General features: G+C 35.4%; 1 protein-coding gene across 1 annotated transcript in view; it reads right to left on the reverse strand.

The window, feature by feature from the left end:
• Positions 1 to 1,175: 1,175 nt before the first annotated feature.
• ACADL (acyl-CoA dehydrogenase long chain) overlaps positions 1,176 to 13,639 on the reverse strand; it is a 31,846-nt gene continuing 19,382 nt past the window's right edge. The window contains exons 9-11 of the mRNA XM_037523972.2: positions 9,433 to 9,560; positions 7,311 to 7,397; positions 1,176 to 1,420 (exon numbers count right to left, since the gene is read on the reverse strand). Coding sequence (XP_037379869.1) covers positions 1,330 to 1,420; positions 7,311 to 7,397; positions 9,433 to 9,560 — 306 coding nt within the window. The 3' untranslated portion in view covers positions 1,176 to 1,329. The remainder of the gene's footprint in view (positions 1,421 to 7,310; positions 7,398 to 9,432; positions 9,561 to 13,639) is intronic.

Consider the following 13,639-nt stretch of genomic DNA (forward strand, 5'->3'; position numbering starts at 1 on the left):
AATGAAGCTAGCCATTCACAAAAAGAATTTTTTGATAACTTTTTAAATCTTAAATCAGTTGTCATTACCTCACTTTCCCATTTTGAATGTTTATTTCTTTTATTGTACCTAGTATGATTTCAAATTATCTTGTTTATCTATTTACTTACCTTGTACATTACAATTTATTTGTTTATTCAATAGCAAAGATTTTGATAGTTAAGTCAGCCATCATATTTTTAATGGTTTACAGATGAGATGAAGTATTTGTTAAATTAAAAAAAATTTACATTACTGTAAAATAAAATCACTGTATTGGCACCTATCAAACAGACTGTATCTTAAAATTAAAAATTATGATCATTCTGGGCCTCCCCGGTGGCACAGCGGTTGAGCGCTGGGTTGCGAAGCTGCCCGCAGCCTCTGCAGTGCTGGTTTGATCCCCGGCTCCTGGTAAGGGTCCCACATGGTGTGCAGACCTCTCCTGCAGCCTGCTGCTCCCCTCAGCAGTGTACTTCGTCAGTCTGCCTGCTCTGCTCCCCACTCTGGCTCTGGTGAATCCTCTCACCTTCCCAAGCTTCTGACTGTACCCAGTGCTTGTATAAATAAAAATAAATAAATCTTAAAAAAAATTTATGATCATTCTATGTTCTCCTATAAATTGTGGTGGGAATGTGTTCAAGATACAGCGTCAGAAGTTGAGAGAAACAAAGGCTTTCTGCAGTTGGGCTCAGTAAATACATAGCTGAATCCTAGTGGTTCTGAGGCCATAGGAGAGGAAAGTTTCCTGCTTCAGCTAGAGTTCTTTCACAGTTGTATCACAAGGACTCTGCACACGATTTTCTTTGAAGAAAGTGTTTCCAGTGCTAAACAGATGTTTAGGGTAGGATGATAGAAACCACTGTGGAATGTGGAGCAAAAGGTAGCCGAAAATATTTTGCATTCCAAATTATACTTATTTTTCCTTTTCAAACTCAATGTGCTGTAAGTATTTTAATAATTTTATGGATAATTACTTTTTTTTCTGCCTCATTTTAAGGATGTTAGCAATTATGCTCTTGGAGTTTTTTAAAAAATGAAACACTCAGGCTCCTAGAATAAAAAAATCTTTATCTTTGTTATATAAAAAAATAAGTTTAATGTTGTATTAGAGAATTTTTGAAACTTTAGATTCAAAGATTTCTCCTATTGTGTTCATTTTATATTTGCATTTGATATCTTTCTTCACAGAGAGAGCATATAATAAAGTGTCTCATGTTTCTTCCCTTTGCAGGTTAAATTTTATTTTGAGTAGATTTAACACCAGATTAGTTGTAATAGGATCCCAGGATGTGGGCAGGTGTCTACTTGTCATGGACGGACGATCTCTCTTGCAATCAGCTCCTTCATTATTTCATTGGTACCACCATAGATTGGCTGAACTCGGGCATCCACATAAGATCTGGATAAATAGCAGATGATTCGATGAATGAATACAAGTTATTGGAAACCATACATCTTATCTCACCAGGTAACTATTACTTACTTCAAAATATTCATTTAATGGAACTCCCCAAATAAAAGTCCTTTACAAATTGGTTTTTTTCTATTATGGCATACATCCTAGATTGATATAATTATGAAAACCTATTAAAATATTGATAACCTACATTTGTAAGTGATTTATTTAATGTTGTAAAATTCAGTATATACAAAAGCACTCAGTCTGTTTTAGATTCAGAAATGCATGGAATGGCTTAATTTTCTTTTTATGTTAAATGATTCATTCATTTCTCAAACAATCACACAAAGTTTATTCCATAATGTCCCCTAAAAGTAGAATCCACAGGCTTTGTAGAAAACAAACAAAAAAGAAATTGCTTATTTTCTAGTGTCCCTTTAGATTCCTACCACCATTACTGCCACGGGAGGAATAAAACGATGCCTTAGAAAATATTACTTCCCACAAAGTTAACTAGTAACTTATTTTTTGGAAATGGTTAATAGTCATTCCAGTGATGTATGAGGTTAAATACTCAGTGACTGAATCCACTGCCACAAAAAACAAATCAATGTTATCAGGAATTCGCATTTGGTAGTGATGAGAACAAACATTACACTATACAGTTGTGTTTTAACTTTTCTCATCTCACTTGATCCTGTCAGCTGTGGGATGATGGAGAATAAATATTGTTTTGCAGGTAAAGGAACTGAGATTCTGAGAAATTAATGCAATTATTAATTAATGGTTGCTACTTATTGGTCACATAACAGATAATTGGCCAACTGTAACAAGAATGCAGGTGTCCTGACTCCTGGCAATCATCTTGTTATATCACAATATTTTTACTTGCCCCAGCTTTTAGAACTAGTTATTGAGGTTTGGACTTTCCTAGTAGACAAATTCAAAGGCTTTTTTTTTTTAAAGCATGAAATCTTACTTTTTAAAAATTTGTATTTTAAAAGATCACATGTGTCAGCTTTCCAGGAACATGACCAAATCTGGACTTTTCCTTTTCCATATTCATCATAGTATCTTACAAACAGAAGACATTCAATAAATATTTGCTAATTTGATTTACTGTAGCACAAAGGAATTTTAAAGTTTCAGTACCTACTTTCTGATGAAACTTGAAATTAGGGACATTTTTATTTTAAAAGATTTTTTTCTTTTGAACAAATTCTGTTGTCTACAAGACATTTTTGGACAGGGGTGGGCCTGTTATTTCATATTAAAGAAGTTCCAAAGGAGTAGGTAATGATGGATCAGTAAACTTTTTATAGGTTACTAATTAAATTCAGTCATCAACTAAAATTAACAGGGAAAGGCAACAGAAGAATACATCTCAAACTTAACACAGCAGAGAAATCTTGAAATGGCAAAGTTTACGTCTCATTTCTCACATACCCCAAGCCTAATAAAATAAGATTGAAATAAAGTCACATGCTGTAAGACCAGTTATTTAAAAACAAATGCATAAAAACAAACCCAAAATTTAAAAAACAAACAAAAAGACCTCTTTTATCTGCGCTGTTAAGACTCAGAAATACATGAACACACACACACACACAATCTGAGGATATAAGAAACACAATTAGAATGATTTTTAAAATCAAATTAATGCATGCACCATGCATTCACATATCATCTAAATGCTGAATTAGTTCTTTTAACATTAGCTACTACTTTCTTTTGTTATAAAAGTTCCTTTCCTATGTCTTTGGGGGAGGGAAACAGTGGTCTAACTTAAAAGCTCGTAACAATCTTTATACTAACAAAATGGACAAGAAGGGGATTATTAAAGACATTATACATTTTTCAGATTGAAACCAGGGATTTCAAATAATCCATCAAGTCACAATTTTTGCTTGCTACCGGCTGGAAGGAATCACCTCTGAGAATAGACCTAACCACACTCTAATCTTGGGCCATTTAGAGTACTGACTCCCCTTTACCTAACATGCCTTTCTTGGAACCTGAACTAAACTAGACAAACTTTGACCACTCTATGTCCACATTCCCAGCAGGAGCTGTAACAGCATAGTTAACACTATGAATATAGTGTTTAAGATGGATTAATATTGTGAATAAAACATGAAAATACAGGAAAAAGTCCAGGGATGATTTAATTTGTGCTAGTGTAACTCAATGTTTACTTCTGATTTCATTACTATATTAAGATAAAAAAATAAATCTGCTTTTGATTAAAGCCTGTTTGAAGTAGTTCTGTGAGATTATGCCAAGCCCAAGGATTGATTAAAAAAAAAAAAAAAGAAATCTTTAGCTACTCTATCCTTTATTCCCAAGGAGGGAAGAACCACAGTTATTGTGAGTTTTTATAAAACGTTATAAACTCTATAGTCTATGATTAAAGCTTTCTGAGCTGCTCAATAGCTAGCGAAAATTAGTTAATTATATCTGTGCTAGAGTTTCTGTTTTTAATGTAACTTTAATAAAATGTTTACTTTCCTCATTAAAGACTATCTGCATTTCAAATGTTTTCAATTATGCTTGCCAAAATGATAAATTTAAAAGTTAATTTGAAGACTAGTTTGATAAATTTTCCCTTGAGATACGCTGTATTTAGATTAAAATTAGAAAAAGTTTTAGAGGGCCTCCCCGGTGGTGCAGCGGTTGAGCGCTGGTTTGTGAAGCCGCCCGCGGCCTCTGCGGCGCCGGTTCGATCCCCGGCTGCTCCCCGGCCACCAGAGGCGGGTCCTACATGTCGCGCAGACCTCTCCTGCCGCCCACTGCTCCCCTCAGCAGTGTACTTCGGTCCTTCTGCCTGCTCTGCTCCCTGCTCTGGCTCTGGTGAATTCTCACCCTCCCGTGCTTCTGACTGTACTCTGTGCTTGTATAAATAAATAAATCAATAAATCTTAAAAAAAAAAAAAAAGAAGCACAAAGCCAGGAGTACTTTAAAAAAGAAAAAATTTTAGAAATCCATAGCATTCTCTTTCTCAGATTCTAAATTTAACTGGAACTCTATAGAGCGAGAACTTCCTTGGGGAAATCTTACAAACTGAAAATACTGTTAAAAAAGAGAAAAATATGTTTTCTCAAATGATAGAGAAATGGCATAGGGAATCACTGAGGTAGAAAACTATAGGGAAGGGGTAGGGAAAAAATGATTGAAATGGAAAAAGAAATATGGAAAAGGAGGCTGCCTATTGTGAAACTGTTACTGCTATGAATTGATATCAAGAACATCCACTTGCAATACAATTTAAAAGGGTGTTTTAATTTCTTTCAATCTGAAGGAAATAAAAATTCTTTTTTTAAAAAACTAATACTTTGTTTGTTTTTAGAGCAAATTAAAGAATCAAATATTGAAGATAGGACAAATTTGCTTCTGTCTTATTCAGATAAATTTTTTCTATGGTACCATTTTAATTTTTCTTTAGTTTTGAAAAAAGTAATATTTCTCAAAAAGACATAAAATAACCAACATGTGTTTGAAAAAAAAATGCTCAATGTCACTAATTATCAGAAAAATGCAAATCAAAAACACATGGGATACCTCACCAGTCAGGATGGCTAGTAACAAAAAAACAAAAGACAAGTGTTGACAAGAATGTAGAGCAACTGGAACCCTTGGGCACTGACTCTGGGAATGTAAAATGGTGCAGCAGCCATGGAAAATAATATGGAAGCTCCTTAACAAGTGAAAGAGTTCTTTGTATATCTTTGTGAGAAGTCTCTTATCAGTTGACTGGAGTGCAGAGATTTTTCCCCAATCAGTGGGGTGTCTCTCTGTTTTGGTTAATGTCTCTTTTGCTGTGCACAATCTTTTTCAGTTTGATGTAATCCCAGGTGTTTATCTTTAAGTAATTATGCTCAGTGAAATAAGCCAGAAGGGAAAAGAAAAATATCGGATGGTTTCACTTTATAGCAGGAATATAGGGGAACCAAATAAGGCATCAGTGTAAAAAGATAATTACAGTACAAAACACAACAAAGCAAAAACAGACAATCATAAATCAGAGACATCCTGCAGGGGAGGAGAAGGGAGAGGGATCAGAGGGAGGGAGGGAGGAGCACAAGGGACTGAGGTGATGGTGCACGGGTGTATTGGTGAAGGAAGCTCTATGCGGACTACACCTGAAGGGGGTAGGGGGGAAGCAAATATTTTTTTAAAATGAACAATGATGTAAAAAAAAAGAAAAGGAAAGAAAAAAGTGAAAGAGAACTACCATATTATCTGGCAAGCCCACTTCTGGGTATTTATTCAAAAGAACTGAAATTAGGAAGTCCAAGCAATGTTAGCATTCACCTGATCATTAAATCATTATTCACATGAGCCAGTATGTGGAAACAACCTAAATGTCTATCAGCAGATGAATGAATAAAAGAAAAGTAGTTTATACATACAATGGAGTACTATTCAACCTTAAAAAACCATAAAAGGAAATTCTGCAATATGTGACAATCTGGATCAACCTTGAGTACATTTTGCTAGTGCTAATAAGCTAGTCAAGGAAAAACCGATACTGTATGATTCCATGACTATGAGATCTCTAAAATAGTCAAATTCATAGAATCAAAGAGGGATGGTGGTTGCCAGGGGCTACCAGAAAGGGTAAATGGGAAGTTACTAACCATTAGGTAAAATTCTCAGTTCAGGGGCCTCACTAGTGGCCTAGGGTTTAACACTCAGCACAATCAACACTATGGCCTGAGTTCGATCCCCGGCCAGGAGCTGACCCACATGGCGCAGCAGACTGATCCTGTTTGCCCACTGTTCCCCTCAGCAGTGTATTTCAGTAGGTCTACCTATTCTGCTCCCTACTCTGTCTCTGCTGAATCCTCTCACCCCACACCTCTGGCCTACACCCCAGTTCTTCTGCACAAAAATAAATATTTTTTTTAAATGTCTCAGTTAAGCTGAATGAGCTCTAGAATCTTTACTACATTACTCTAGTTAACATTACTCTATAATACACTTAAAACATTCATGAAAAGTAGATCTCATGTTAAGTGTTCTTTCAACCGTAAAATAAACTAAAATAATAATCAATACAAATTAAAGATGATAACCTATTTTTTTACCCACAGCTTAGGAGGATAAGTTATTTCAGATTTTGTTCATTTTAGAATAAGTTGCTACAAGCTGGAGGAAATAATTTGGAAATGTGTTAAATTTAAAATGTGTGTAGTTTTGAAGAAACAATACTTTTGGGTCTCTGTCCTGTTGTAATTGACATGTTCCTAACGTAAATGTATAAAGATATTTGTTGAAGTATTGTTACAGTAAAAAACAAGTACCTGGATACTCACAGATAATTAAGAAAATAAATATTATTCAACTATTAAAAAATTTATATCAGGGGACCTCCATGGTAGTGCAAGGGAATAAGACGCAGCACTGTGAATATATCTGCAGCCACTGCAGCATGAGTTCGATCCCTGGCCAGGAAGGTGACCCACATGGCACAGCAGACCTCTCCTGTCTTGCCCGCTGCTCCCCTCAGCAGTGTATTTCAGTTAATCTGCCTGTTCTGTTCCCCAGTCTGTCTTTGGTGAATCCTCTCACCTCCACTATACCCTAGTTCTTATATGCATAGATGAATAAATCTTTTAAAAAAATTTACATCAGTTCTTTCGTGTAGTAAGTCAATGAAAGTTTTGCATATTGTAATAAGTCTCTTCACTTTCTTCCAAAAGGATAAATTTCTCATATGTTAAGCTGATAACAAACCTGTTTCATCATTTTGACATACTCTGTAGTTAGCTGACAAATGCAAAGCTTTTGTACCTCTTTCCCTTTATACTCAATGCAGAAAGTACAGTAAAGAAATTTCCCTGTTTCTTCACATCATCCAAGAGAGTGTAACACAAAAGACATACTCACTTGGCAATCGGGTACTCCCACATGTAGCCCCAGCCTCCGTGGAGCTGTACACAGTCATAAGCCACACTGTTTTGCAACTCAGATGCCCTAGACGATCAAATACAAAGCAGACAAGGAACATATAAAATGAATTTTCATATGATATTTTACAGCAGATCAGTAAACAAATTACAAATGACTATTTAAGTATATATATTTATCAAACAATTAAAATCAGCATATTAAACAACCATAGAAAATTTACATAAATTACACATGAAATAAATCTTAGGAGAATTTTCATATAACAAATTATTTCTTCATCAGTTATATTTCTGGCTGGGTTTTTGTTAAGATCAGACACAAACTGTGGAAAGTTTAGATTATTAAAGTTTGACTACTTTAGGCCTAAAAGGATCTAGTGAAAGCTTGAATTTGGTTTAATTTATTTAGATTCTCTATGTGATCCAAGTTAACTGTATCATAATACAGCATCTATTTCCTTTTGCTTTTGCCATATATACATGTATTTTTTTCTTCAAATGTATCACTTAAGTAAATGTTGCAACTCTGAATTTCAGAACCGTGAAAAATAAATGTTTTTTTCAGGTCTTTCAGAAACAAAATGGAAGTAAAAAGGTGAAAATTGAAGAGGGTAGACTACTACTAAAGTTATTCTATCGTACAGAAAACCTATTAAAGATTATTTGGGAATTATAATTCCTGAAGTATGTGTATATTAAAATGAAGTACTGGAGTTATTCTATTTTGCTCTTATCATAACAACTGTAACTATCATTAAAATCTATGTGATAAGTGATAGGGACTTTATTTTCTTAATATAAAAACACATTAGTGCAAAATTCTTTTCAACTTAGTTTTCAATTGTGGGAAACCTAAAGCAGAAGTAATAAACATTGACACATTTTTCTATTAAAAATAATGTTTAACTCAAGCCATAGCTGGGGATGTTCCAAAGAAATACAGTAATAATACAGTAATGATTAACAGAGAAGACCTCGGGAGCAGTGACACTTAGAATTCTATAAACTTTTGTATTTGAAAAGTATTTCAGTTAAATATTGACTAAACTATAACTAGTTACTTCCTCTGTTTCAATGTGAAATACCAGTATGTCTATAAATCTGGAGTTTTCAAAGAACAGTGAGGTCAATACCTATCCAAATATCTTTTTCCAGATAACTTATCTGATTATTTTTACACTTTTTCCTACTAATCAAAGAACATGCTATAAATGAACATGTAAAATGTCTCCCCCAAAAGTGTAAGCTCTTAGTTATTCTTTATCACTCTCAATCTGACAATTATTTTGGGATCATTATATAAAGCACTTTTCTGTGTATTCCCCATTCTACTTCTGATCGAACTGAACAGAAGTTAATGAATAATGACAGGAATTTTTTCTAGGTTACTTTAGGACTAATGAGATGTGAGAATGTTTGTTTTTAAAACAGAGGAAACCAACCCTACTTCCAGAATCTGATTTAAACTATGTTCTTGCATCTTAAAATATACAAAAGTCTTCTAAGGGTCTTTTTTTCAATTAACTCATCTTTATACCATTTTTAATTATCTTTAATACAAATAAAAGTCTAAAGTTGACAAAACATTTTTACCCTTTTCCTTTATAGAACTTGTGCAACTTTTAATTGGACAGTTAGTTCTTTGAGATTTTTTTTTAGCTCTGGAAAAAAATTTTAAATAGAAAAATCCAGTCCAGTCTATTCATTTTGCCCTGAGAGAATAGAATGTAATTATAGTTATTGTATGAAAGAATTAGGACACTCTCTCAGAACTCTAAAGTTTTACTGTTCTATTACCAGTCTTCAGATAATTCGAGATTAAACTATCACTTCAATGAATTAATCAGTCATCCAACTTCAGTCTCTTAATATATTATTTTCAATGGCAAGCTAAAAGTTAAATACCAACTCGAGTAATTTTTAGCATGTTTTAAATAGACTTAATAGGAACTGTCAGCAGTTTTTAAGAACTTGGTTCTCACTGCTAGTTTTCATTTACAAAGCCTTCTTCCTTTAAGACCCTCAAAGGTTGAGTTTAAAGTTGGCAGAATTCCATAACAGTCTGTGCAAACACATTTTAATTACTGTAGCACGCATACCAATATTTCGCCATGGAAGCCGTGGCTGAGTCCAGACGTTTAGTTTCATGCAGCTGGAGACAGCTGTCCACAAAAGCTCTGGTTACACAAATGTGTGTTTTTAATTCTGCGAGTTTATGCTGCACCGTCTTGAGTTTAAAGGAAATGAAGGGGAGAAAAATGAGCATGGTAGAAGTACACATTTGAGTCATTTAGCACATCAAAAATTATATGTTAAAAGATCTTCATAGCAAAACAGAAGTAGTGTTATTGGGCTATTTTCCCTTCAACAAAGAAGCTGCAGTTTAAAATCCAGTGTTTCAATGCTAAGTAAACTCGTATTAAAAAGAAAAGATACAAAACAGATAATACATAAACAACACCTCATTTTAGATTTTAAAATTTAGAACATTCAGGAGAACGTCTTCATTAACAGCATGATGTCAGTGGGTGAGCGCCCCCTTGCGGTAAAGTCCTTTAGGTACAGTGGTTGAAAACCTATTTGGAATCTGCTCCACAGAGAATTTTTCTCTACTAATAAAGTCAAGGATACACATGTCTCTACTCGGCTTCTTTGTTTTAGAGAAAAACAGCCAATGTGACTGGCACCTAATACCTCCAAAACCAAGCAGTGGGAAGGCTAACGCCACTCCTTTCCCATTCTGTAATCCAGCCTCTACCGCAGAACATACTGGGTGACAGCAAAAGATTCTTACCCACGCCTTCTTTCTCTTTTTCTATCTCCCTTTCTACTCATTTATATTCTGTTCGGGCAAATCTCTACCTTTTAGTCAGCATTAAGTTTCCCACTCCCAATCCACATTCAAGGTTACTCATAGATGATCTAAAAATGGAATGAGAAACATTAAAGAAGTAGGGAAATACTTCCCTAGACATTGAAAACAGATGAGTGTATATATATATATATATATATATATATATATGAGTGTATATATATATATATATATATATATATTCCATAAAAATCCCTGAATCTGAGTTGTACGCCTACTTCTGGTTTCTCCATGGCACTTCACTTGGAAAAATAAGGGGGGAGCGGATAAGTCAAGTGATTTTGTCCTCCCTTCCTTGATGCCACATTTGAAAATATATGCATTATTCACAACACAAGAGAATTAAGATTTCTAAGTCCATATGAGAGGTGTTCCTATCTAGACAGACAGAGCTTCTAGAAGATGAAGTTAAATTTCAGACCAGGGTGGGCTCATTTAGAATTCTTGCTTCAATGCATTCAGTGAGGTCCACAGGTTTGAAGGAATTAATGCCTCCCAGAGCACATCTTTATGCTCTAGGGATAGAGATTAAATATTTACATAGAGTTGGCATAGAGCTGGGTGTTCCTAAACAGATTTGATCTTTGTTCTTCACAGTGTCAGGCTTTAAGAAATCATTCTCTAATGAATGGCAGCTAATAATTGTACCACATATTATTCAAGGCGCTTCCTGTGGGTGGGTAACATGCCTGCAGCAGAATTTTCAACATTCCTTAATAATTGCTAATAGATATTAATGCAGATAACATTCAAAAAACATTTTCATAAATTTACTAAGTGGGGCAGGTAGAGTCTGGTTCTGAGTTTTGAATGACAAAATTCTTAGAATCATAGAATAGTAGGATTGAAAGACACCTTGGATAGGTTATGTGTCCACTGTTTCACTTAAACAATCCCATTTACTGTATTCCAATATGTTTTGGCTCAACTATAAAACATAACATCAGGGCCTCCCCGGTGGTGCAGAGGTTGAGCGCTGGGCTGCGAAGCTGCCTGCAGCCTCTGCAGTGCTGGTTTGATCCCCGGCTCCTGGTAAGGGTCCCGCATGGCGCGCAGACCTCTCCTGCTGTCCCCTCAGCAGTGTACTTTGGTCCTTCTGCCTGCTCTGCTCCCCGCTCTGGCTCTGGTGAATTCTCTCACCCTCCCGCGCTTCTGACTGTACCCAGTACTTGTATAAATAAATACATAAATCTTTAAAAACAAAAAACATAACATCATAGGTTTTCTACCTAAATTTTAAAGCTATTTAACCCCGTAGTCAAGGGCCTCAGGAATTGGATATTCCTTCCTTTTGAAGGAATGTAAAGAAGTGTTATTTTTTGCTCTCTGATTCCTTTTCCTAATACTTTTGCCCATATAATCAAGAGCACACACCACATAGTAAACAACTAAGTTTGCTTTAGAAAGAAATTTGCATTTTCAGTTCATTGCCCATGAGTGAAGGAAGTTGGAGGTGGGGGTTGAGGAGATCTATTTACTTTACATTTCCAGAAAGTTGCTTTGTAAATCCAGTCTACGGGTTAAGAGTGTAGGTTCCAGTGTTAGAACATCTGTGTAATCTTGAGCGAGTTACTTAACCTCTCTATGAATCAATACCCTTTTCTGTAAAATGAAGATTAATATAATATTTATAGGGTTGATGTGAAGAATATAAGACAATCCGTTTAGCAAGTGTCTGGCACATAAACACAATGCAATAAATGATAATATTTAAAATCTGAATTTTACTGTCTTATTATCTAACTTGGTGGAAAATCATGATACTTGATGTCAAATGTTTAGAGCATGGGTGAAAAGCAATGAAAATCCTGGAACTATTACCACTTAAGTATGGTAGGCATCCATCTTAAAAAGAAAATAAATTTTGCGAGACACATATAGTCAGAGAGGTTTCAAATGCTCAAAATTCAAGGATAACAAATGGCAAAATGAAGTTATTTGGTCAAATATTATATAAGATTTAAAGGTCTTCTATTTTCATTTACTGACTGGAACTATGATGTATCCCCAGCTCTAGCGTAGGAGATATGGCCACGTACTCATCACTCATTTTCTTTGAATACATTCCTAGATTGAATATGAAACTATTATTCAAAGATAGTTATTTAGATAAAAAAGGAAGATAGAAGAAATATCTCAGAACATGATTATTCACTGGGAAAACACTGTTCCAATAACGTATGGGTAGAAGCAGGATGCTACTGCCACCTAGTGAAATTTTAGTAAACTACATTTGAAAGAAGGTTAAATGGTACTTGCTTTGAAAAGGATTACAACTATTTAAACTATGTCTTATCTTTTTGCCATCAAAATACACACACAACCCCCATCCACACACCCATAACCTTATCTTCTCATTAATGGCAATTCACATTTAACATTTTGAACTATGCAGACAATCCTAGTGATCTTACAGTCATCTTTGTTGTCATTTAATAGGAATTCCATAAACAAAAGAAGTGTAGATTTCCAAGAAGATGGGAAGTATGCTTATTTGGTTTACTTTTTATAGTATCCAGAATAGGAGTAAAAGCATAAGTGTTTTAATAAATATGTTTGATGTGAAAGTGATAATAGTTGAATTTTAGAAGCAGAATATTAATTCCACTTGGAATACAGTTGAGAAGACACACTTGGGATCAGTTGCTTTGTATTGCTAGGAGCCTAAACTGCCTATTCCCAGAGTCACACCTATCAAGTAACATTTGAATACACAACACTTAGAAGGCAAGCAATGCATATTTGTTCAGAAAAACAAAAGGAATAAATCATTGTAGGGTAAGGTAAAAAATAGTATCAGGCCTTTCTGCCCTCCCGCCATTAGGACTGATGAGGGAAACCTGTGGTCCTGAATGCATGCCTGATGGCCGGCGCCTGGAGTAGGGTGTGGGCATATGTAGATGGATTCACCTGGGCTAAGACTGGGCTTATAAGGGTGGCGTCACGGGGATGCCAGCAGAGAGCAGAACCACGAGAAGCAGCGAGAAAGAGAGAGAAAGAGAAGCAGAGACCATCAGAGAACTCTGGGAGAGCCCAGAAAGAGAGAAGACTTGCTGGGGGCTGGGAGGCCTGCCAGCCTCCCAGCCCCCCAGTACCCCTGCCTGCCATGTACCTGCTAAACCTAATAAAAGCCTGCAAAAGCCACTGAAGTCTCTAGGACTCTCTCTCTCTCCTTTACCCCATCTACTCGATCATAGAGATTCTGCACTGGCCCTTCCTGCCGCTACAATCATGTCAGTATTTCTCAGTGAGAGAATATTGGGATTTTGAGGGAGGAGACAATTGCTATACAAAAACATGTCTGAATTATAGAATATTCCACAACACTCGCCTCAATGGCACGAGAGACAGTTATTCCTCCAATCCACATTGATGCCTCTCTGACATTTCTAAATGGGGGAAGAGAGCAGTCATTGAGAATCACTGATATGTGT

The sequence above is a fragment of the Talpa occidentalis genome, unplaced genomic scaffold, assembly GCF_014898055.3.
Source record: "Talpa occidentalis isolate TD23 unplaced genomic scaffold, MPIMG_talOcc4v2.1 talOcc4.3, whole genome shotgun sequence".
In the NCBI taxonomy this organism is placed as follows: Eukaryota; Metazoa; Chordata; class Mammalia; order Eulipotyphla; family Talpidae; genus Talpa; species Talpa occidentalis.